General features: G+C 41.8%; 1 protein-coding gene across 1 annotated transcript; it reads left to right on the top strand.

Annotated features, from left to right (window-relative positions):
- Positions 1–2,573: 2,573 nt before the first annotated feature.
- OPN3 (opsin 3) lies at positions 2,574–26,893 on the top strand. Its single transcript, XM_030556985.1, has 4 exons — positions 2,574–2,919; positions 18,215–18,534; positions 20,711–20,962; positions 24,846–26,893. The coding sequence occupies exons 1-4, from the start codon at positions 2,574–2,576 to the stop codon at positions 25,107–25,109; spliced, it is 1,182 nt and encodes a 393-aa protein (XP_030412845.1). The 3' UTR covers positions 25,110–26,893.
- Positions 26,894–27,236: the final 343 nt, after the last annotated feature.

Here is a 27,236-nt window from a genome sequence, read left to right as displayed (position 1 = left end):
AAGAATCCTCATTATTATTTTGTATGTATTTCTAAGGCAACCACCACCACAAACATAATGTCATTTATAAATATGGCCAGTCCATTGAAGAACCAAGTTCTCAGCCTATCCCCCTCAGTAATAACGCTGCATATATTTAAATGGAAAAATAATCCAGGTGTGGCTTGCTTCCCAGGACATGCAGCCAGGGCTATTCCACAAATGAGTTATGAATCAGAGCCCCGTTAAAGAAATGAGTTTGAAATTATACCCTAGAGAAAGGCAGATTGGCTCAGCCCAATTTACCTCTATACAGCACACACCTACTATTTTCTCTGTTTGCTGCTCTAAAATTGACAGAAAAAAATTGTGAACTGTAAAACAGAGAAAACATGCTTAATCCCACATTCCTTCCCCCAATGGAAATTTTGCATGATAGAGTACAAATCAGCCCCAATGTTTGTACGTGAAAAACAATAAATCTGACATTTTGGAGGGAGCTGGGTGACATATGGGGTGACCAAACTGGATTCTTGCTTGTGAAACTGGAAAACTGAAAGGCAGGATAATATAATGAAAATGAAATTCACCTACCCAATCTCATTTATTTAGACAGATGTTCCCTCAAGCTGATTATTCACAAAGGAAATTTCAGTTACTACCTTTATTTTTTTTTAAACAAATCCTACAAAAGCAGAAATCTCTTATAAAATACTATCAATAGGAATGAGGAGAGGAAGCGGCTTTCAGATAACACAGTGCCATTACAAAGCACCCAGTCAGACAGATATACCACATCTATAATATGAAGACTAAATGGATGAGTATGAGTTCTACAGAAGACTCAAATAGACATACTGAGGTACTACACAAGGCCCAGAACTGGCAAAGACTTATACATTTTGGCTTTATGAACTGAGTAGTCCTATTGACTTCAACCAAACTACTCACAGTGCAAAATCCTAAACACCTTCCTCAGTCTTTACAGGATCAGGGCCTAACAGAGTTACCAGATGTATGCCAATGAGACCCTGCACTACCTCCTAAAGCCTGAATTATACCTACACACTACATTATTTGTGAGGTTCCTTTTCTCTGTCTCATTTCTTTCCTCCATTATGATAGGACATCATTGACATCTATACTGCTTAAACAATTGCTTCCTTTTGTCTGCACTTCTAACGACAATTAAATAAAATGAGGTGCTCCCTAGATTTTCAAAGGCAAGGGCAGGGCCACTGGCATAAAGCATTTCTCTGCCCCCAGCAGACAGAGGGAATTTCTCTCCAAGCAGTTAATGTGTTCCACATGGAAGGCACAAAGAGAACTGGACACACTGACCCAGCTAGAAAACAGCTCCCGGTCCTGCGTGCACCTTGGCCAGCAGGGCCAGCTTCAGGAAGTGTGGGGCCCAGGGCCGGCGCTACCATTTAGGCAGCCTAGGCAATCGCCTAGGGTGCCAGGATTATTGAGGGGCAGCATTTTTCCGGGGTGGGAGGGGGGCGGCAGGCGGCTCCGGTTGACCTGCCGCAAGCATGCCCGTGGAGGGTCCGTTGGTCCGCGGCTTCAGTGGAGCTGCCGCAGTCATGCCTGCGGATGGTCGCTGCTCCCGCGGCTCCAGTGGACCTCCCGCAGGCATGCCTGCGGCAGCTCCACTGGAGCCACGGACCAATGGACCCTCCGCAGGAATGCCTGCGGCAGCTGCACCGGAGCCACGGGATCAGCACGGAGGGCGGTGAAATGGCCGTGCGCCTAGGGCGCGAGAAACCCTGACGCCGGTCCTGGCGGGGCCCAATTTGAACAGTTTCGATGGGGCCCGGCAGGGATGACTTTAAAAAAAAAGGTAAAAAAACACGTGGGGCTTGTATTTACCAGGCGGTGCTCGAGTCTTCGGCGGTGGGTCCTTCACTCGCTCCAGGTCTTCAGCCGCACTGAAGGACCTGCCGCTGAAGTGCCGCCGAAGGCCTGAAGTGCCGCCAGGTGAGTAAAAATTAAAGAGGTGCCTCTAGCCAGGGAAGGGATTCTCACTGGGTGCGGGGCCCTCTTAGGCGCGGCCCGATTCGGGGGAATTGGTGGAATAGGCCTAAAGCCGGCCCTGCTGGCCAGTCCCAGTGAAATGAATCCTGAAGCTGGGCAGGTGGGAGATCTTTGCAGGACCGGCGAGCGAGAAGCATTAGCATCCCCGCTGAGTACCTGTAAAACCCTTCGCAGGAGACCGGATTTTGCCGCGTTTTAATGGGGAGCTGGGTCTGGGCGGCAGCTCGCCGGTGGGTTTTCAAGCGCTCCCAGCGGGGCCTCGCCCTGTGCGTGCCTACAGCTAAGGGAGCCCCGCTGCCCGGCCCGGCCCGGCCCTAGCACACAGCCGGCACGCAGCCCGCACTCCCCAGTCTGACCCCGCAGCGAACCGGGCTCGCCGCTGGGGGGCCACCAGGAACCGGCCTGGCGGCGGGAGGTGGCAGCTCCTCCTCTCGCTCTCATTGGTGCCGGCAGCAGCCGGCGGTGGGATGAGGGGCCAGCAGGGAGCAGCTGCTGCTGGACCCGGGGCCGCGCTGGGCGTGAGCAGCCTCCGCCTGTGAGCGGCCAGCCCCGGAGCCATGTACTCCGGGAACAGCAGCAGCAGCAGCCTGGCGCCCGGTCCGGGGCAGCAGGAGCAGCGGGAGGACCTGCCCCTCTTCAGCCCCAGCACCTACGAGCTCCTGGCGCTGCTCATCGCCACCATCGGCATCCTGGGCTTGTGCAACAACCTGCTGGTGCTGGTGCTGTACTACCGCTTCCAGCGGCTGCGCACCCCCACCAACCTCCTCCTGCTCAACATCAGCCTCAGCGACCTGCTGGTCTCGCTCTGCGGGGGGACCCTCACCTTCGTGTCCTGCCTCCGCAGCCGCTGGGTCTGGGAGGCGCCCGGCTGCCTCTGGGACGGCTTCAGCAACAGCCTCTTCGGTAAGGGGGACCGCACGCCCCCAGCCCCCCCCATCACTGCCTCCCACCTCACCCCTCCGCCCTCCAGCCCACATTCCCCATCCACCTCCCTGCCCTCCACCCACCCCCCTTCTCTACCTGCCTCATCCCCTGTTCCCCACCCACCTCACCCCACAAGCCTGCTACCATCCACCTACCTGCAATCATCTTTTCCCCTCATTTCACTTCCTAACTCAGAACTCCACCCACACCACTTTATCCCCTTCCACCACCACCCTACCCCATTTCGGTCCCCTGACCATCTACTTCTACAACATGCTCTACCTTATCTCCATCCCACCAGCTCCAGCTCCCCCCTCTGCATAACCTTGTCTCTATACCACACCCAGGGACCATCTCAGACCATCATCAATGTATTTTCCCCACATCACTACTGACCCTGTGCCATTTTCTCTCTCCACTACTGTATGCCACCAATTTCATCCTCTTATTGATACTATTTCCTTTTTCCTCCAGCACCTCTTTCCCTTATTAGATATCAATAATGTCCAGGAAGGCAGTTTTAGTGTGAAGTCCTGGCCAAAACGACTGTTTCCATGAAAAGGGAATGGGGGAAAACCTACAGTCTCTGCTTACTGTGCTTTTAGGATGAAGGATGCTACTGCTTGAAAGTATAAAGTGTTTCTTGTAGTGATTATAACATTTACCAAGCAAGTTCAAAGATTGGGACCTTCTGCGTGGAAATTTACTTATGTAGAGTAGTTATTACAGCCTATACCCCCTTTTGATAACTTTTATTATCAGAAAGAAAACTCTTGAAAATTAATCATGAGAGCTATAACTGAATCAGAAAAGTGTGCTGCAACATCCCCTCCCTACTGGCAAAAGGGTCTGAGTAAGCTGTTTTGAAAACATAGAAACATCTTCAAAGAAAATCTTTCACTTATTTGAACAGTGTGTGTCATCACTACAAATTTGTAAGGCAAAACAAAACCTTATGGAGAAGGGAAAATTATAATTAATAAGACACCAGAGGCATCTCTGACCAGCCAGACAGCAGAGAAATCTGAGTATCATAGGAGCCACATCACATTATCAGGAAATTTAGAAGTCAGCTAGGTCTTTGTCTAGGAAGTTATCCAAAACATGGAACATGTTTTGTTTTTTCCACTCTCTGCATCAATTCTGAAGACACATCAGTACTCTTGATTTGTCAAAAAAAAAAAAGCATTAGTAACAAAAGTGTAATTTTTGATGCTGCTCTTATCTTGAATGTTCACTTCATTCACATGAGAAACAAGTATTATTGGTGTTTGTAGCATTCCTAAACTATTGAATACTGTAAAGTACAATTTTATGTAGTGACAAGTGTTTCTGAAACCACTATTTACATTTTTAAAAAGACAAAGTCAAATATGAAAGATGTTAAGTAACTTTTAGAGACAGTTTCTGGAAGTCTGATAGAATACATCCTGTGTTTTATCAGTGCAGGCTGCTGGAAAGAAGATTTTTTCTTTGGTGATTAATTATGTTGCAAAAAGATATAGCAATTGCTGTAAACAATCACAGAAGTAGTTAGAAAAGAACTTTGAAATATGGTTATTGACTATCAGAAATTCTTTGACACACTTATAAAATACAGAGAGATAGGTATATGTGTGCACAAAAATATATGCACCTGCATTAGTCTACCTCCAATAAGCAACCCCTTATAAGATTTCCAAACGTCCCAATATAATTTTTGTATCTTCAGCTATAGTTCACCTCTAGTAAACAACCTATTTGGTGGTGGATTAGCTGATCACTTATGACTGGTTTCACTAAAGCTATTAACAGTGGAAATGCTTGTGCAATGAAGGGATATTGTGGGTGCAAGATGCAATTAGACTGCAAACTCACTAGAACAGGAACTATTTACTTGTTTTGTATGATGCTTAGCGCATTCCCGGGGTCTTAAAAGTAAACCCACTCGTGCTTGCCATGATAGTAGGACAGAACCCTGCTAGCATAATGTTATCTGCGTCAGTCAGGTATTTCAGACACTTAAAAAAAAAAATCTCTATGCATCTACCAGTGTTTGTTTTGCATGTGACCTCATCCTTTTACATTTTTGTACTTAAATACATATCCAAAATATAAAATACACTGTAGAGATCGATGTGAAAAAGCTATAATCAGATCATCATCTTCAAAAAATATCACATGTTAAAACCATACGTATATATTGCCAGGGTAAATGCACTATTATATACAGCTGAAATCATTTTCAGTTCCTTTCTGGAAGTGTTAATGGCTTGTCTTTTTTTAATATATCCATACAAGTATGACTGCTAAGTTTGCGCTTTAAAAATACAAAAACACCTCCCCACCCCATTCACACAAACAACACAACCACATGCGCACACAGAGTTGTTCCAAAAATTAAGAAAAACTTTTAAGGCTGCATCTAGAAGCTGGGCCAGTGTTTACACCACAGAATCACTGATGCACATAATTACTTTCCCCTAGAATTTTCTTCCTCCTTGAATTGCCAATTGCATTGCCTTAGGGAATCTGATACTTTAATGCATTTTGTTCAACTTCCACATTAAAAACAAAATCATTTAACTATTATGTATATATAAATAAAACCTTACTATCTTAATCTCAAGGTACTCTGTATTACAGATAATCTGAATTTTGCACATACTATATATACTTTTTTTTGTTCCCAATAACTGTAGAAAGAAGACCGTATAATCTAGACACACATGAAAAAGAACAAAATAGCCAGGCTGTATATTACAAATACCTGTCACTTTAAAAACAGGTGCATTCCAGACTACCAAAATTATTGAATAGGAAGAGTTTCACTTACACATTGCATGTTAGTGACTTCTAAAGTGGAACTCTGACTTTGTCATTCCACCATGACATCTGTCTAAAAGTGAATTTAGTGCTCAAAAAGAACTTGAAAATTGACAGTTCTGAATTTTCTGAAGTTCATGTCCTTTTGTAAATAGACCAGGTGCAGCCTTGCACATTCCATTCTCTCATTATGCCATGGCACAGTGACCTAACAGGGTCATTTCTAGAGTGAACAGGTAGTTCAGTCATCACAGATATTGAATTCTTGGCCTTGCAAGTACCAATTAGTTTTTGTGTTTTTGACACCTGTCTGAGAACTTGACTCATTTCACACTGAATGACCAAAAGGCGTTTAGCTGTGATCACTATTGTTTGTGCTCACATCTTAAATATAGACTTAGTCATTCCTCCCTGGCAGAATAGAAGCTTATTGAATTAGCTTATCACCTACAAAGGCAGGTTTCAACTATAATGATCTCGTTATATCCTCTAGTAGAATTTACTACCATCACAAAACTACCACACAAGCTTAGGGCTGACCTACAAATAGGATATTAGAGTTAAGCATTTGGGATTGAGTTATATTAACCAACCAGTCTGGAGAACATCAGCCCACTCTTTCTACTAAGACATAGTTACATGTAAATTCTCTTTTCTCATTCTTCACCTCTTGTACTCACAGATTTTCCCATTGTAAACTTGAACAGTCTTCAGTTGAAAGGCCCACATTCTAGGATGGAGACAATCTTAGATATCAGAGTTATATTCTGTACTTATTTCTTCACACACCACTTTTGCACAAGTCAGCTTTGTAGTGCTATAGGCTAAGATTTTTAAAAGTGACAAGTGACTTTTGGATGCCAATTTAAGCCATTTTAAGATAGTTTAAATTGGGGCTGATTTTCTGAAAGTGGGTTCATGACAGTTTCTGAAAACCAGATCCTTTTAAGGATGGGCATCCAAAATCACTAGTTTTCAGTCTTATTTTAAACAAAGTTGTTTTTACAAGACTGCTATTGGTTATACTTTGAAAATAGATATCAAAATGCTTCTGTGTTCAACTGGAGCATATCAGTATTATATGATAGGTATGGCATGGTACAAAAAAGACATTGAGACAGCATCTGCATGTTGTATGGCATATTCTAGTTTACCATGTAATTTCTGGGAGGTTATTTCACAAATATAAGGATACTTATTTCTGTTGGGATTTTGGAACAGTGCACTTTTAAGAGTTCCTGTTTAAAAGAGCCTCTCTTTTTGAGAACTGTTTTGACAGATTGCAGGTGTCTTAGCTCCAAAACGTAGACGTTGTCAGCAAACTCCACATTCTAAGGTTTTGCAGTCAGGGGAAAAGTAACAGGGCTTGGAACTCAACTCCAGTGAAAGTTGACTGACTCAGGGTCCAATCTGATCCAGGGATATACATGCTATTTCTTATGTGTTTCTTGCAGTACCCTACTTTTGCATTAATTTTGGTTCATTAGCTGACAAGACCGTGTAGCAGTGGCTACTCCCCAGGCAGTAATAGGTTGCTCGGGGCCTGCTGTTCATTCTACCAGGCTCTCAGTCTGCTGTTATCTTTGGAACCAGTAAGTATGGTTATTGGTTTGGAAAATAAAGGAATTGTCAAGGTCAGACTGGAAGTACTCTGTGATAGACCCCAAAAACTCTTAAATCATCCACAATGTAGGACTAACTTTGTTCTTGTTTCATGAATAATAATCCATTCCCAATTAATTTTTTTCTGAGCAGAATCTGAAGTCAGATGAAACTTCCCTGTATATGTATTCACAATGGGGACTGTGGAAAAGAGCGGGCATTTACACCATTATTGTGCCACCATCTGCAGGATTCCTTATACTTAGGGTGGGAAATAATATGGTAAATTTAATTACTACTCTTGAATTTTTAAGTGACTTTTACATTACCTTTCCCAGACTATAGCCCCCATCTAGTCCATTAAATCGTAAGTGTGGAGCCACAGTGGTTCGAATATGATGGGAAGAGATAGGTACTTCAATTAATAGGTGTATTTTAAGCTATAAGGAGGTCTCCATTCTGATGGCTTTGTAGGAGCTCATACCTGTCCTGGTGAGCTCCTCTGCCTATGAGAATATGAACCTCCTTCCCCTCCTCCCAACCTATGGGAGCCAATTTGGTAGCAGGTGGCATCTTAATTATGTTTAGTCACAAGAGCTATATTGCTGAATCTATCTGGAAGATTTCTTGTCTAGCATGCATTTATCTATCCACGTGCTAGAGAGGATATCTGATGGCTAAAACACAAACCTTTTTAAAACAGACTCAGTTCCCATTAACTAAAGCAGGAATTTTGCCTAAGGACCATAGAATCAGAGAATTAAACCATAAGATGTGCATCTGGTAGCTTGTCATGAATCTAAAAAATCTATAGCTAGTAGTTCCCACCCGCAGACAGATTCGCAACTGCATATCAGGCTGTTTTGAATCCCAATATATGCAGGAGGGCTATGCTTTATTATCAGGCATAGGATTAGTCCTGTACATGTGATAATATTTCCTGAGGTTTCAGAAAAATGCCTGATTGACTCCAAGGAGCATATTGTTCTCTTGCTACATACACAATTTCAGCTAACACTGATAAGGGTTATTCCACCTATCAAAAATACTATTCCCATAAACATTTGCAAATGCATTGAAATCTGTCTTAAGCAAGCTCTCAAAGAATGCTGAATTGGTTGCATACAGAAGTGATCTTAAGAAAGGTATTTTTGAGACAAGGGTGTTAACTTGCACAGATTTCACTGTCTCATACTAGTGATTTTAGGAATTTCATGTAATCAGTTTGTAGGAACAGTACTCTAATTATGAATGGAAAGCCATGTCCTTCCTAACAGCATGCTATTTTTCTTGTAAAGATATATATTGGAACATATTTTAAACATCCAGCTCTTAATAGCCATTTGACTGAAAATATTCTTCCCACACCGTTGGAGAGTTCATAGTATATGCAACAGCTAAATTATGGCTCATTAGCTTCACAGATAATTGAATTCCTGAGCTGCAGCAGATACAAATGACATTCCTTGAAAACTGAAGTCTGTTCTAACTAGACCAGTTTAATAAAGGTGAACTGCCAAGTAAATATTAAAAGTTAGGGCTTTATGGTCTCCTCCACTAGTGTGAGGAGAAAAACTAGAAAGTTTTCCCAGCAATTTTATAGCCTCTTCTCTCTTGGGGAATGCCTTGGCCCTGGTCTACACTATGGGGTTAGGTCGAATTTAGCCTTGTTAAGTAGATTTAAAAAATGACCGCGTCCACACAACCAACCCCGTTTCGTTGACCTAAAGGGTTCTTAAAATCAACTTCTGTACTCCTCCCTGGTGAGGGGAGTAGCTCTAAAATCGACCTTGCTGGGTCAAATTTGGGATTGTGCGGACACAAATCTACGGTATTGGCCTCAGGGAGCTGTCCCAGAGTGCTCCAGTGTAACTGCTCTGGACAGCACTTTCAACTCTGATGCACTAGTCAGGTACACAGGAAAAGCCGCGGGAACTTTTGAATTTAATTTCCTGTTTGATCAGCGTGGTGAGCTTAGCTGCACTCAGCAGCACAGGTGACCATGCAGTCCCAGAATCGCAAACGAGCTCCAGCATGGACCGAAAGGGAGACACTGGATCTGATTGCTGTATGGGCAGAAGAATCTGTGCAAGCAGAACTCTGATCCAAAAGAATAAATGCAGATATATTTGCCAAAATGTCACAGGGCATGTTGGATAGAGGCTACACCAGGGACACACAGCAGTGCCGGATGAAAGTTATGGGGCTCAGGCAAACTTACCGAAAGACAAAGGAGGCAAACAGTCACTCCGGGTCAGAGCCCCACACATGCTGCTTCTATGAACAGCTCATGGCATTCTAGGTGGGGACCCTACCACTATCTCACCACTGTCCATGGACACCTGCAAGGGGGGAGTCTTATGCAACAGGGAGAAGGATTTTGTGGATGAGGAGGAGGAGAATGAGCAGCAGGCAAGCAGTGAATCCATTCTCCCTGGCAGCCAGGAACTTTTCATCACCCTACAGCCAATACCTTCCCAAGACGGGATCCCTGACCCTGAGGCCACAGAAGGCACCTCTGGTGAGTGCACATTTGTAACTACAGTACAGGGTTTAAAAACAATAGTATTCATGATCACCTGGTTGAAATAGGGGAATTTTTGTAAGGGAACAGTAAAAGGACCCCGTTCATGCTGGGCTGTTTGCGTTTGGCTAAAAGGGATCATCCCGGAGAATAGCCACGTGGCAGGGGGAGGAGGGAAGGGATCACCCCCAGAGAATAGCCATGCAGTGGGTGAGGGCAGGTGTGTGCTGCACATCTACCCAAATACTGCAGCCCCTCCTTTTAAATGTGAAATCCAGTCCATTGCTTGCTCTGGGAAAGGGGAGTGCTGCAGTTTGAAAACATTCCCACATGTTATGAAGGCATAAGAAGCCGACCCAATTTTACTCTGCCTTTTTATCTCTCCCCAGGTGCAAATGTTTCTACACTCCCCCAATCATCTCCATCTTTGTGGTTATCACAGATTAGGTGGTGAAAAAAATGCACTCGCAATGACATGTTTTCTGAGCTGATGCAGTCCTCCTACACTGATAGGGCACAGCTCAATGCATGGAGGCATTCAGTGGCAGAGGCCAGGAAAGAATTGAGTGAGTGCGAAGAGCAGAGGCAAGATGCAATGCTGAGGCTAATGGGGAGGAAACGGACATGCTGAAGCAGCTGTTGGGGGAGCAAATGGACATGATGAAGCATGTGTTGGAGCTGCAGGAAAGCCAACAAGAGCACAGACCTCCACAGCATCAACTGTATAACTGCCAACCCTCCTCCCCAAATTCCATTGCCTCCTCACCCAGACGACCAAGAACATGGGGTGGGGGTGGGGGGGAGACTCTGGGCACCCAGCCACTCCACTCCAGAGGATGGCCCAAGAACAGAAGGCTGTCATTCAAGCAGTTTGATGTGTAGTGTGGCTACAATAAACAATGTGGCCTTGTCCTTCCCTCCTTCTCCACCCCAGCTAGGCTCCCTTATCTGTTACTTAATTTTTTTTTGTAATTATTAAAGAAAGAATGCATGGTTTCAAAACAGTAGCTACTTTATTTCAAAGAGGGGAGGGTGGTTGGCTTACAGGGCATTTAAAATAAACAACGGGGGCAGGTTTGCATCAAGGAGAAACACACACAACTGTCACACCGAAGCCTGACCAGTCATTAAACTGGTTTTCAAAATCTCTCTGATGCATCGTGCACCTAGCTGTGCTCTTCTAATCGCCCTGGTGTTTGTTGCTCATAATCGGATGCCAGACAATTTGCCTCAACCTCGCCATAAACATCTCCCCCTTACTCTCACAGCTATTATGGAGCACACAAGCAGCAATAACAATGGAAATGTTGGTTGCGCTGAGGTCTGACCTCATCAGCAAACAGCACCAGCGAGCTTTTAAACATCCAAAGGTACATTCTATCACCATTCTGCACTTGCTCAGCCTATAGTTGAACTGCTCCTTACTACTGTCCAGGCTGCCTGTGTAAGGCGTCATGAGCCATGGATGCAAGGGGTGGGCTGGGTCTCCAAGGATAACTATTGGCATTTCAACACCCCCCACAGTAATTTTCTGGTATGGGAAGTAAGTCTCTTCTTGCAGCTGCTCAAACAGCCCCGAGTTCCTAAAGATGAGAGTGTCATGCACCTTTCCTGGCCATCCTATGTAGATGTCAGTGAAATGTCCCTTGTGATCCACCAGTCCTTGTAGCACCATTGAGAAGTACCCCTTGTGGTTTATGTACTGGTTGGCAAGGTGGGCCAGTGCCAAGATGGGGATATGCATTCCGTCTATTGCCCCATTGCAGCAAAGCCATCCACTATGACCTGCACATTTCCCAGAGTCACTACCTTTGCTGGCAGAAGGCTAGTGATTGCCCGGGCTACTTGGATCACAGCAGCCCCCAGGATACAGGAAAGCAACTCACAGAGTTCCAGGAAAGTGGCTTTATGCATGCAAAACTTTTACAGCCACTGTGAATCATCTCATACCTGCAACCCTATGATGTCCCACCAGTCTGTGCTTGTTTGCCCGGACCAGAATCAGCATTCCACTGAATCAGCCAGCCCCAGTGCCACCATGATGTCCCAATTGCCACAGCCTGTGCTTTCAGGAACATCTGTGTTCATGTCCTCATCAAAATCCTCCTCATGCTGACATCCCTTAGCCTGGTTCTGCATGTACTCAAGGATAATGTGTGAGGGGTTTACAATGCTCACAACAGCAGCGGTGACTGTGAGCTGAACAGGTTCCCTGCTTGCCATGGTGTGGCGTCTGCTGGAGAGCAGAGTTGCAGCGGAAGCGGTGGATAACAACGGTTAGCAGTCCTACTGCACCGTCTGCTGCCAGCAGGACACAACAGTGGTGGTTTTGCTGAGCTGAGCGGGCTGCATCCTTGCTGTGGTATGGCATCCGTGCGGGAAAAAAGGCGTGAGATGATTGTCTGCCATTGCTTTTATGGAGGGAGGGGAGACTGATGATATGTACCCCAAACCACCTGCGACAATGTCTTTGCTCCATCAGGCATTGGGAGCTTAACCTAGAATTCCAATGGGTGGAAACTGTGGGATAGCTACCCACAGTGCACCGTTCCGTAAGTTGATGCTATTCACGGTAGTGAGGATGCACTCCGCCGACTTAATGCGCTTAGTGTGGACATACGCAATCAACTGTATACAATCAATTTTGAAAAATCAACTTCTATAATATCGATCTAATTTCATAGCGTAGACATACCCTTGGAGAACAATGCCATAAACGGCTCTCTGCTGAGGGTGAAACGCACTTTATTCAAACCCTGAAAAGCTTCAAATGGTCTTGTACTAAATTCACAAGGAATTTTTCCTTTTTTAAAAAATTTAAGACAAGCTGAGATTTTCCTTTAAATGTTAGATGATCTAAACTGCCAGAGATTCATCTGAAAGCCGAGATCTGGTCGTGGGCCGGAAAAAGTCCATTTGACATAGATTTACCAACTATTCAAATAGAAGCCCTTCCTTACCCAATTTGAGAGCATATTGCCCACCACTAACCTCTCTCACACTGTCACCATATGCTGCTTTCACAGCTGTATTCCCATTGAAACTAATGCTATCTGCCAAACAGTTTCATGGACGTGTCCTTTCTTGCAGATAGCAAAGAACTTGCCTGATATACTCTTAGCTTTAGTGGTTTGTCTGAAGCAAATTAATTGCTCACAGGAGTGAACAGTGGATATTAATTCTACAATTGTTTGATAATGGGCCACTAGACAAAATATATTTGAAGCCTTAGTCTAATATTTCTTGAATATTCTTCAACCTGTTTAGCTTTGATTGAAGGAAATGAACTTAATACTAAATATTGCTGAAAATCCTCAGTGATGCGCTGTTGGTATCACCAAGTAATGTTCTGACATACATTTGTTTGCTAAATTAAACCAGCTCAGATAGGGATTGCCAGTGGGACGTGAAGCATCTTATTAGCATGTTGTTGTTTCATATTTTGACCAGAGGTTGCTACCATTTGATGGCTGTTTGGCCTTCCAAATGGGTGGAGTCTGCAAGTGGGTGTGGCTCCTCCCACATTTTCCCCTGCAGAAACAGCATGAACTCCAGGTAGTGCTGTCACTGTATTCCGTATCCTTTTATTTTAAGTTCCTGCCCCCATTTCCCCAACAATCCCCATGCCACAGTCTAGTTACAGCACCAGCAGCACTTTTTGGCCCTCTCCCCAGGACCTAAAAGGAACACTAGCCCTGATCCACCTCACCATTTCCTTCCTGCCTGGATTGGTTCCTTATCCCATCCAGTTTTCCAACCTGATTGCTTAATTACTCCATCAGCTTTCTCCAGGGGACGCAATTGTAATATCTGTGTGATCAGAGTGCAGGCTTACCTCTTCACCCTCAGTAAAAGTGTGAATCATAAAGAATATTTTCTTAGACAGTAGGAAAGGGAAAAGAAACACAGGAAACATACTTCCCCGAGTGATGGGATTTTGGCAATTTTCTAGTTGAGCACTCTGAAGTAGGGGAACACCACAGGGAGAGCCCTGAATACAGAATTTAATAGAATCATAAACAAATTGAGGAATCTTGTCTCCTCCACAAAAATGTCATTTTTTTGGTTTAGTTTTAGTAGTTCTGTGATTAGGATTCTTCCCCTTGTTCCTCACTCTTCTCGCTCTCCAGTACCAATCAGTACTTTGAGAGTCTAATAACAACTCTCACTGCTTAAAGGAGATGATGTACTAAGTGCTAGTTCAGCACCAAGGGGAAGCGTGGCATTGAGGCCGACACGGTACATATTGGAACAATGCTAACTGCATTTGAAGTGTGGAATTGTTCTGTACTATATCTAAGAGACAACTCAGGCTAGATTATCTCACAGGGAATAGGATCTGTGAAAAATGCATGCATGTGGTGTTTGGCACAGTTATGAGCACTTTTACTCATAGGCTGACTAGCCAGCATACCTCTAAATAACTCACACACAACTATGCATACAAACGTGGGAAAGAAACAGTTCATTGGACTAAGTTTTTCACAAAAATATATTTAGCCTGAAGAATTCATTCCCACAGTATACAGAGGCTAATCCACAGTATACTAAGGCTACCAATACATTTCAAAACATGAGAATGTTTATTCTTGTATGAATAAGAATAGCACCTGGAATGTCACTAGCTGAAACAGAATTACAAAGGCCATCAATCCTTATACTTCAGGTTGTTAGCAGATAACCCAGCCAGATCAGGAATAAATTGCCAACCCCTCTAATCTGTTTAGTATGACGGAGTTAGGTACTTTGTAGGGTTTAACATTATTTGAGAGTCAGGTAAACAAAACTAAATCCTCTTTGTTTTGCTTAGACCTGTCTGTGCAAATGTGGGTGGAAGAAGAGGAAAGAATTCTAGATTATTAATGCTTAGATGTGGCTAGTGTTTGACCAATAAGAGGCTGATAAGAGTTCAGCTATTCATAGTTGGGTAAGGCTGGTGGTGCTGCTTTTAGGTGCCTTGTTCCAGCTTCCAGACACAATACATTCTTCATTATTCTCTAACCTGAAGATACAAATATCACCCTAAATGAAACTATAATCTGGTGCAGATTTATGTTCTGATCAAACATCAGGGCGATCATGGATCTATGTTGCCCTCAATGGTTTTTCCAGAAGTATCGTGACAAAAAGGGAACTTTTAACTCCTGGGGTGGATGTTCCATTAAGTCCCATTTGCTGTCGTCATATGATCCATCTAGTTCAGCATCCTATCTCAGATAAATTTTCAACAATGGGAAGGTGAAACTCAACTGGTACAAGTTCCTCTGAAGCATAGATGAATCCAGCAAATCAACATTTTTATGTTGCTGAAAACATAATCGTTCATATAAGCCTCTTACCTGTGATCTGCCTTCTCTCCATCAATCCTGATGATGCAAGGACTTAGCTTTAGTATTTGGCAGAGATACAGGAGTATGTATTGGCTATAGAGACTTTATTCTTAAAATGTAAATTAATTAAACTATCCTCTGTCTAATGACAACATTTGAAAAATACAATCCACTGAAGATAAAAAAGGATGGTTGAACTAAACTGAGCTGAAGCCCAATATAAAAAGGAGAATCTTGACAGTGAAAGCATTCTAAATATTGTAGGTAAATTAAAAGACAAAAAGTTACTGGTCACATCCTTACACAGACAAGACTTCCATTGACTTCAGTATGAGTTTTGCCTGAGTAAAGACTACAGGATTAGGCCCATAAACTTTTCACAATGAAATAGAAACAATTTATTTCAGGAACTCTATTGATGATACGTCAGGAGAGAATTTAGATGTAATCTGTAAACTAAATGAAAAGCAAGCACTAAATTTAATGAATATGTAATTGTAAAGTTGAATACAAAGGAGGGAAAGTTACATGTGCTTTTATATTTAACTGCATGTTTGAAACCAGTTCTTCATTTCAGTTAATCACAGTTTACACCGACAATAGCAAATTGAAAGGATTAATTTATATATAAACTTACTTTGATTCAACAGACCAGGCTTCAAGGGTAAGCTGATAGATATACACACTGGGTTCTGGGTTATCCAGAAAGTAACTCTGATGGCAGATGTACATTCTGGAGATTCTGATAGTGCTGTCACAGTTAAGGTTGCTTTCCATATACACTTAAACGAGGCTTCACTCTTTTTGCTTTGTATGAAGAACCTACTGCAAGTGATCTTTGATTTAAGACTGACTTTTCTAAAGATCTTCAAGTAAATCTGTTAATATGTTCAGGAATTAATTAAAAGTGAGATCTTTAAGAAAACTTCTATTTGAGTCATTTTTGGGGCCTCTCAAATCAATGGCTTCTTACTAACGCTTTAAACCAGTGGTGGGCTACCTGCGGCCTGCGAGTCTCACGCGGCCTGTCCGGGTAATCCACTAGGGTTACAAAGCTCCACCCAGCAACTAAAATCCATATGATATTAGCATACAATCCTTTTCTAATTCCTGATAAGCTCTTTTGAAGCCCATGCTCTTCAGTGTAATTTGTTCCTGATCTCGAATTAAATACGCTGCCCTGAAGAACTTGTCATTAAAGCGCTTTCTTCCTAGTTGTCCAGAGAACCTCCTGTATTTTCCACTATCACTTCGCTCCCCTGCTTTGCTAAAAGCTACTCTTCTTGCAAAGAATCCACTGAAGAAACAAATTGTGCAAGATTCAGGGTCAAGGCCACATAACCATGTCTAGCATTTAAAAAAATGGGTGTCTAGTCCTATCTACTATCTTCGTTTCCTTAATGATTAGGTTGCAGATACCAGCATAGAAAGGAAGTGCTCATACTAAAAGAGAGCTACATTGTTTCACATCCAGTAGAGCTACAGAATATCTGGTGCTTTCTTCTTCCACCATGCTTTAATCAGTTGAAGTTCATGAACCTCTCGTTACGTCTAAGGGATGTATTCTACTACTACCACCACCACCACCTGCATTGATTGTGCACCTTTCTTACAGACATCTTAAAACAACATCTTACTAACATTTATTAAGCCCCCCAGTACTGCTGTGAGGTAACCAATTAATATTATACATATTTTATTGATGGATACTTTAACACAGGATACACGAAAGCAGAGACAACAAATTACATCTATCTTCAAACATGCTTATATGCTCCTCTAAAATTAATTTTAATATGGTGCCTACTGAGACTACTGTTAACATATGTTATATTTGTTATCCTTGAAGCTTTTTTTCACTTTGGGAAAAGGTTAAGCCTTAGTCATCTATGATTAACTTTGAAGATTTTATTTAGGGCACAATGGATGTTCCCATTTCAGGGAATAATAAAACCTGCATGTTCAACAGTCTCACAGCAAAATAAAAGCATGATTTTGATAAATACAAATTTCCATGCAGAAATCAAACATTTTATGTGCATGACAAAATATCCGTTCTTCCTATTAGGAAGGACATATGCAAATTCTATTAGAGAGATTTGCATCCAACCATACTGAGTGCTATGAAATAAATACATTTGTGCTTAGGCTTTGCTGTTAAGAGGAGAGACACACTTGTTAAATCAACAGTGGTAGCACAGGGCTTCGGTTGACTGAAGATTGCACTATGTTAATAAAATAGACACTGATCATTAATTTCCACAACTCACGTAGAGTCAAATCCTGCAGTCCTAATACAGGCAAAACTCCCATTGAAGAGAATACGTCACAACAAAAGCGCTGGTAGGATGCACTGTTCAGTACTGACCTTAATCTAAGGCTCCTGTCATGCTGCATTCATTAGAAGTGTGGGCTTGAAATGTGCCAACAGTTCAAAAGAAAAATATGGTATTGAAACTTCCACTGTAGCTTCTGTGGCAGTTCAGCTGTCAAAAGTTGGAATTCTACCCATTCATGTTGTTTGGGAGATTTAACTGTGCCTTTCAGAACATTCAAATGTTTTAATTGCTTTTAAATTTAGTCTTCGCTCTGAATTTCCTGGGTTTCTAATAGGTGGTGTGGTTTACAACAGCATTCTTTTACAGTGGTTTTAACCTTAAATGTACCTGCAACATTAACTCCTGCTTAACCAAGTTGTATTTATGACTATACAGATTAACTTGGACCCTTCTTCCTCTTCCATGTGCCACGCATAGGCTGTGAAGTTCAGAAGTTGCACAGCAATCAGATTCTGAGACCCTTACTCGCTTTGAAAAGTTCCTATGAAATTGGTGGAATAATTTGTGGAGGGAGGTGCCCTCAATAGGTTTAAAGATGTCAGAATTGGACCCATAATGTGTAGTTTTGCACTGTCTGATGGTAAGCTTCCCCTGCTGACAGACTACTAGTGGGGTAGTTGTTCATGACTCTCTACTGAATGATCACAATTAGCTTTCTTTATTTCTCCTTACAGGAATTGTTTCCATCATGACCCTCACTGTTCTTGCCTACGAGCGCTACATTCGAGTCGTTCATGCAAAAGTGATTGATTTCTCTTGGTCCTGGAGGGCCATCACCTACATCTGGTTGTACTCATTAGCTTGGACAGGAGCACCCCTTCTAGGCTGGAACAGATACACTCTGGAGATACATGGACTAGGTTGTTCAGTGGACTGGCAGTCAAAAAACCCCCGTGATGCCTCCTTTGTGCTCTTTTTCTTTCTTGGTTGTCTAGTGGCACCTGTGGGGATCATGGCCTATTGCTATGGCCATATTCTATATACAATACGAATGGTGAGTTGAAACCATTATTCATATGCAATGAATAATTTCAATGAAAAGGTAAATGAGTAATTGGTTTTGGAGATGTACATAGTCCGAGGTTTTATTGATAAGATATCTGATAGAAAAGTTAATGTACATGAAGGGTGGGATTTTCATGCCAAATTTCCATTCATTTTAATGGGAATTTGGTATCTAAATCCCTTTGGCAACTTTGATAATTTCAGCCTACCGTACAGTGCTCCTTATTTCATGTAGTATCTTTATTTTCCATTAATGTGCCTCATTTTTTCCTGTTCCCTTTCATGAAAAGCAGAATCTCACTTTGAATGCTATTAGAAAAATTACCTAGAGATAAGGTAAGATACACTCCCCTCCCACGTCAGAAGTATTGAAATAAAAAAGTCTCATGAGACTCTAAAAAGAATCCTACTATCCAAATTTGATAAAGCAACAACATAAAATATTAATGCTAGCATTGATTGGAACAATAGGAATTTCCCTTTGATGATTTCCAGTAATGCTAGATACCTGAGGTAGGTATGCATTGTTTTTATATCCAGTGCATCCCTTTTAGTTTGTGAGCCCGCAGTCTTTTGAGGCAATAACCCAAACACCTCTTCTTTGTAAAACGCAGTTATTATCAGGGATGTTTGTCCAGATAGTATTCTACATCTAGGTCATCAGTTCTAATTCAGTCCAAATCTGCCGTAATTAGAAATTGTTATGTTTGAGTTTGGTAGTCTCAGTCCAGTTTACAATGGACCAGCATCTCTATCAAACAACTATAATAGTAATTAGGGAGGTATGAGTGTTACACATATACTTCTCATCTCCTGAAAGTCACTCAGCTAATGCTGAGAGCTGCAGTGGCATAGAGAATGAACTATCATCTCCCCTCAAGAAGTGGTGCCACCATGTTAGGGTTATAAATCAATTGGCAGGGCAGCATGGAGAATCTTGTACAGGAGAACCTCCATTACAGACACCTTGGGAATGGAGGTTGTCCATAACTCTGAAATGTTCCGTAATTCTGAACAAGAAGTTATGGACTTCAGCCATGGGCGAGGGGGATGTTCTGGCTGCAACTGCAGGGGAGGGGGGAAAAGGGAGTCAGGGCTTCTGATCCTTGGGGTGCCAGGGTTCCCAACCAAGGGTTCAGGGTTTCTGTCCCATGGGAGTACTAGGGCACAAGGCTTTAGAGGCTTGAGGGTCTCCACTCCATTCACAGCTTCAGCAGGTGCCAGGGCTCTAGTTATGGGGCAAGCACTGGGGCTGAAACTGGCACACCCCTCATAGCTAAAGCACTGAGCTCTGGTGCCCCATGTGGGGCTGAAGCCAACAACAGAGCTGCAGGATTGAAGTGCTGAGCCTTGGAGTCCCCAGCGGAGCTGAAGCCAGGAGTGGAGCCATGAGGCAGAAGCCCCGAGCCCGAGTGCTCCCCCCTGGTGTAAAGCCCTGAGTCATGGTGCTCCCAAGGTCAGAAATCCAGAGTCACCCCTGCCCAGTGCCTGGGATTCCCTCCTCCCCGGCCACAGGTGCAGTCCCAACCCCCCTTGTCTGAAGCCCAGAGCCCCAGGTCTAAAGCCTGGAGGCAATACAGTATTTGCTAGAGGGGGGTTGTCTGCGCTGCTGCCTGATTGCTTACTTCCAGTTCCATAGGGAGAGTGTCCTGTTGACTCATAAGTTCATGACTCTGGTGTTCGTATCTTTGAGGTTCTACTGTACTGGCAATTCTCATGCTATGCATAGTCTATATAGATAGAAGAAATAAATCTCCAGGATTGTTCTTTCAGCACCAACATATTCATACAAAATTTGAGGAAAAAAACCATCAGCCAGAGACTAGAAACTTTCTATATTAATGGATGGGTGCATGTTAGTTTCCTAAAATACTTCCATTTGAATGAAAAAAAAGTAATCTGAGGTCATTTGATATGTCATTCTTTAGCACATTCATTTTCCTGTATCTCCTCAAACTATATCTGCACCTTATTTACTACACATCCTAAATGAGCAGAAAACACCTGTTCAGCTGCAAAAGAACTAAAGAGTCTTGAAATGGGATTAATAGTCTCTGCTCCTAAAAAACTATAGGCTAGGCAATTGAGAATTAACAAAAACTAAGAAAAATTAAAAGCTATTTGTTGCATTTGTTTTCAGCCTTTTCCCTTTCCCCCCCCTGCAGCTTCGCTGTGTTGAAGATTTTCAGACCATTCAAGTGATCAAACTCCTAAAATATGAAAAGAAAGTGGCTAAAATGTGCTTTTTAATGATCTCCACATTCCTTATCTGTTGGATGCCTTATGCAGTGGTCTCCCTTTTAGTAGCTTCTGGCTACAGCAACCTTGTAACTCCAACAGTGGCTATTATCCCATCTTTCTTTGCCAAATCAAGCACTGCATATAATCCTGTCATCTACATCTTCATGAGCAGAAAGGTAGGTTAATCACAAACTTACTTACCTGAGCAGTCAAAGAAAGCATATGACACAGCTGTGAGGATTATACTGTATGTGGAGTCCAGTTTTCAAACTTGAACACTTAAATTAAGGGCAGTTAATCACTCTCATTAGCAAAAGGGTCAGAAATTGGGACTGAGGTGTCCATATACCCACCCAAGCACACAAATATGGAATTATTACATCACATCCTCCCCATGGCAACAGCGGCAAACAGAGCAAAAACCAGACTCTTCCATTCCCCTCTGTTATTTGCTGCTGCTTCTATCCCAAATATGGAAACAAATATCCAAACTTTAGGTGTCCAAGTTTGAAAGTGTTTAGCCCAATATGTCCTTTAAGGCAGATCAGACTGGAAACATATCCAAATAGCACCCTTATTGCACCCAGAACTTTGGTGATTCAGGGTAAGTTCAATCCAAATCAGAAGCATCCCAGAACTACAGCGCAGCCTCTACATTCATCTTTAATTTAGAACTGCTATAGCAATCTAGGATTTTAGCATCCTCTGCTTTACTGTTACAGTTTAGCAGGTTGCTGCAGTGCTCAGGTTAGGGTGTGTGAGAGAGAATCTGGATTGGATTAGGGAAATAATAATACTTAACTCTTGTATAGCACTTTTCATCAGAAGTTATCAAAGCACTTTACAAAGGAGGTCAGTATCATTATCCCACTTTACAGATGGAGAAACTGTGGCACAGAGAGATGTGATTTGCCCAAGGACACCCAGGAAGTCAGTGGCAGAACCAGGATAAAACCCATGTTTTCTGAGCCTTAGTCCAGTGTCCTATCCCCTAGAACACAGTGTCTTGGTTTTACTATGAATTTAAATAAGACTTCTACAATAAAATCCAAGCGGTATGGATGCTTTGAAACAAAAACAAAAACCACAAACTACATATATTTGACTATGGAAAGTTTTACGCAAAGTACCGATGTGACACACTCCTGAATTAACATTTCTATATGAAAAAAAATAAGTATTATTGTAACCAAAGGTTTATCTATTAATATTAAGATAAGGACATTCCCTAGAGCTGACTGGGAAAAAAAAACATTTTTGGTTTAACAAAATTTCTAGATTTTAAAATTTTGTTTTGTCACAAATTGGGGCAAAGAGTCAAAAGTTTTGAATTTTGTTCATGAAGTTTATTCCAGAAGTTTATTCAGGCTAATCAAGAGGTTTTGTTGAAAAAAAACAAACAAACACATTTCATTTTGACTTCAACCTTTATTTTTTTACAAATAAAATACAATATTTCTAAATTAAAAGTAATTTCAAAATGAAAAATGAAAACATTCTGTTCTGAAAATGTTGAAACAGAATGTTTTGACATGTTTAAAATATTCCAGTTTCAATTATTTTCAAAATGAAAATTTTGTCAAAAGTGACATGTTCCTCTGAAATGTTTGCTTTGCCAGTTTGGTATTTTTCCAATGGAAGGATGTTCAGTCAGAATAATTTGTGAGTCATAGTGAATTGCATTTTGGAGGAATTGAAACAGGGGAACAAAACAGAAAACACTTGCTTTGTATGAGAAAATTTATGGAGATTTAATTTTATAGGCTTCTTTTCTAGTCTTTCTTCTGAGCATTAGGCTACTTCAATAGTGGCAGTAGCCAACTTATCTGAATAAGCTTTTACAGGACAAAAGGAAATGGAGATTTACAGATCAACCTATTTATAAAGACACCTGTGAGGAAGCTAGGCATCTCTATGAAAAAGTACTTGCATCATAATAAAGATAAATACCACTATGAAGCAAAGCATCATTTGGAAATAGCCTGCACATTGCAGCCCCTCTTAATAAACTTCCTAGTTTACTTTAAGCAGAGTTTCAATACACAGTTCTCTATATACACAAAGTAGCATAATGTGACAAAGAAAAGAGAAATATGAATGTTTTCTGAAAGGCCTTCCCTGACTTTTGGCTACCTTTTAGAGATGAAGTTTTCCAGGATCTCTCACTTGGGCTTTTCAGTCATATACGTAAAGAACATTTGGAACTAAGTGATTTTGATGTAGCAGCTCTGACTCAAACCCCAGATCACAAACTGATTCGCAGTACAATACAGTAGCAACCACTTAAACCTCTGAAGCTCACAGGGACCCATCAACTGAGTGAGATTCTGTAGGGTTGACACCTGTACATGGGCTTAATTCATCCCAGACATAATACCCAGAGCTGGTGGAAAATTTTCTGACCAGACGTAACTACATTTAATTGGAAAATGCCAAATTCGTTAGCCCAAAATGTTTGGTAGACACTATTGCAGATTAGACAACTTTTGCCAGAACACAGGCATGTTTCCATTGGAGACCTGCTGGGGTTCCAGTGTGAGCAGCTCCATAGCAGAGAACCTGGCTGGAGTCACATTTCTAGGTACTGTTAGGCTCGCTCACCCCATTCTGCAGCAGTTGGCTTCCCAGCCCCTGACTGGCACTGGGTCTCCAGGAGCTGTCAGCAGAGCCCTAGTGATCATTGGAAGCAGGCTGTCTACCAGGCAGTATTCCCCAGGGACACAAAGATGGTGAAATGATTGCAGAGAGTAGCCCCTAAAAATGCTGAGGGGTCGACCACCAAGGACTCTCCCATTCAAGTCCTGAAATTGAAGCAGGGGTGCTGGGGCTTTTTCAGAGCATGGTTTTTGTGGTAATGTCCAACCACAATTCCAGGGATTTCTTTAGATTCCCTTCAAGATGTTGCCAAATTAATTTGTCTTGTGTTAAACTGATGAGTTATCTCAGGGATCAAGTTCACTTAGAGTTTTTCAGGTTTGTGAAGATTTGGAAGTACTGTACACATATTTATGGTGAAAGTAAAACCATATTTGCCCCATTTAACACAGTTCTATTCTTGGAAGCCTTAAAATTCTATCTAATCAGGAGAGTTGCCATGGAGTATCTTGCACTACATATCTGTAAAGTAAGATCACATGTTTTGTAAGTGATTGTGTTTAAAATGGGACAGACGAATGCAGATCACATCGCAGATCTAAATCCATTAGTATAGGGAAGCATTTAATAGTTTTCCTTTCCACTACTATTTTTACTCAAAGGGAAATTAGTTAGTTCATTGTTGTCAACCATTGGGATATTATTGCAAGTCCATAAAATTTGGCGTTTAATAAAGTCCCAGTTTCTGGAGCCATGCAAATCACAGGAAAAAAACTCAGATTTTTTTTTAAATAGTTGTAGGGTAAAAAACTTAACATTATGAACTGTAGAGGCTCCAACATCTTGATTAAGCCAACCTCATGATTTTTGAATATTTGAAGTTGGCAATATTGAGTTAATGAAAAAAAAATTATTAGAACTATTCTACAGCAACATATGCACAGTAACCAACCCCACCACAGGGTGGCTCTGGGAGTGCTGTGGTACACCACCTCCATAGAGTACTCAGAGCTGAAAGGCAAGCATTGCAGGCTGCCTTGCCCGCTCTCCATAGCCAGCTCCTAGGTTATTATGCCTGGCCTACTGCTCTTACTTGCATGCAACCTCTCCAATTAGCTCCCAGTCTCTCCTAAACCCAGTTCCCTGTTACCTCCTTTTCCTGTTCTCTAGGGATTATGGAGCCCTCTACTGGCAACATATTTAACTGAGTAACAGTGATCTCAACCAGCTAGTTGGTCCCCTCCCGCTCATTTGAGTGTGTGGGGTGCATAAGGAGGAAAGATATCCAGTAAGGAGCCAGTAAGTTCATTGCATTACTCCTGATAATTCAAAATCAGTTGGCAACTACAGAAACTGGTATAACAATTCACTGAGAACTACTTGATACGATTGTCATCACTGGATGCATTTTGAAAGTGAGAGCTTTGAAAGGTGTAATTTGAGTCTAATTTTCCCTCTTTGCAGTTTCGACGATGCCTTTTGCAGCTCTTGTGCTTTCGCTTGCTAAGATTCCAGAGGACCGTGAAAGAAATACCGGTTTTAGGGAATGAAAAGCCAATAAGACCAATAGTTATGTCCCAGAAAGCTGGGATCAGGCCAAAGAAGAAAGTGACTTTTAGCTCTTCCTCAATCATTTTTATCATCACTGGTGATGACGCCCAGCAAATGGATAACAGCAGCAAACACATTGGCACGAAAGTAAATGTGATCCAAGTAAAGCCACTATAGGGACTAAGCTACAACATGTGTCAGAACCTGAATGGACTTTAGCCAATTAAACTGTTTGGTCATCTTCTTTGATGATAGTGTAATGAAGAAAGCACTGTCCTTCAGCTGCAAAATACAGAAGTACTTCAGTGAATGAAACTCTGAACAATTTAATCATGGTAACCATCTAGCAATCTTACATTTGTACCCAGCATGTTGCTGGACTCTGAATTTTTTAAAACATGATTAATCAGCGTTCCTTGCACCATAGACTTACCTGGGAAATACGGGGAGTTTCAGAAGTAGGACTTGGGTTTGCTGACTAAAACCTGATCTTGACAAAAAAAAGTTGACTTTCAAATTTGTTTAGTCAAAGTTGTTTTGTTTTTGTTTTGGTGCTACTCATTAGGTGCCCTTAACCACTTTGAGAGGTGTTCCAGATAAATAAAAATATATATTTTTAGAGAAAGAGAATAAAGGGACTGGTAAAGAGATGACAAAAAGGAGAGTATCAGAAATTTTACACACCACTACATCCTGCTTTAGTGTAAAAAACCCAACCAAACAAAAAACAAATAGAGGAAAATATAGATTAGCAGGGATTGAAAACCAAACCAAACTCATACACACATTTATCATTTCATGGAACAGAGGCCCTGACTATTTTTTGAAAATTCAATCTGCTGTGATATTTTTGTGAGAGTAGCAGGTGTCAACCAACTGCTTCTTAAATTTCAAATCTGAGTAATAACTTTTCCTTCTTAAAATACACTCAGCAGAACAGTTACAGAAGTTGCTCTGTACTTACTTTTGTAAAAAGTCATGGGGATTATTGCTGGCACAAAATAGTTGCAGTGCTGCACTCCAGAGGTAGATGCATTTCAGCAGTAGGCAAGTAATTCCTGTTTGTTGGGCTAGAATCAACACATGGGACGTGAGTCTCCTCTCCACTACATCAGTTTTACACCAGTGAACTGTACATAAATCAATGAAATGTCACTGATGTGTAATGGAGTAGAGAATCAGGTCCCTGGACTCCCTGGATGGGCGTTGTTTTAGGCCACCCCTTCAGCACTTGCTGCCAATAGGCCAATATGGAGCCCCAAGTATAACTTGCAGCTTCTCCACTCTGATGGAAACCGGAGGAAAAGCAGACAGTGGGGCAAAGGGACCAGGCTGGACACCTGTCTGCACTAACAAGAGTTGATCTGGCCTGAAAGAATTAAGCTCTCAGAAAAATCAATAGGGACCAGAAACAAAAGTTCTCAGCAGGAGCCTGATCCTTGGACTGAGACTGAACTCAACTCACATTAAAGTGACTGACCCAGTCCCCTCCCTTTCCGCTTTCAGAAAGGTAATGACAGGTGGTACTAGCTTGGAGCTGTCTTTGAACTCCCAGACACAAGACAGATTTTTTTTCTTGTACTATGCAGGGGTGCAGTGGCATGAAGTACCTTGTACACACACCCCTCTAATGCATCTGCACTGGTAATCTGACTCTATATGCAATGTTTTAAACACACACAAGAGTATACAAACAGTAGTTCATCTGGGAAAGGACACAGGTGAAACACTTATCTACTTCCCTCCCCAAGTAGGCATTGATTTGAGCTGTTTCATGAATTCAGATACATGTCCTTAATGTAAGTTATCAGTTTCCATGTCCAGGACCCCTTTTTCCCCCACCAATGATCACTACCTATGCACATTTGTTTTTACCAAAGAGAAAGAAATGCCCCAGAAATCCATATAAATTACCATCCTTTCACAGAATGTGTATGTTTGATATTTTAGCATTTTATGTATCTTGACCCTTTTATGAAAGATTAAATTTAGCTTATTTATAGTACATTAAATTATGGTCAAATATTTTCTCCTTTTGAGAAGGAAATTGATCTTAGTACCACCTACTGGACAAATATAGAGTTTCTGAGGAACTGACAACAATAGCATTTCAGCTTTTGGACATAAATATTTTGCCTTTTGCCCTGTTGAAATTGCACAGAAAGCTACTGATTTGTTTTATAAAGAACTCTCTTAAAATCAACCTTCTTCAGAGAGATACTGTCATGGATTTTAACCCTCAGGTCACATGGGTAAGGAGTTATCATGAAATTAAAAATAAATGAACTACTAAGATTTAAAAAT

Source organism: Gopherus evgoodei, chromosome 3, assembly GCF_007399415.2.
Source record: "Gopherus evgoodei ecotype Sinaloan lineage chromosome 3, rGopEvg1_v1.p, whole genome shotgun sequence".
NCBI classification, from domain to species: Eukaryota; Metazoa; Chordata; order Testudines; family Testudinidae; genus Gopherus; species Gopherus evgoodei.
The sequence above is the reverse complement of the archived record's forward strand: the minus strand, read 5'-3'. Positions and strand labels throughout refer to the sequence as shown.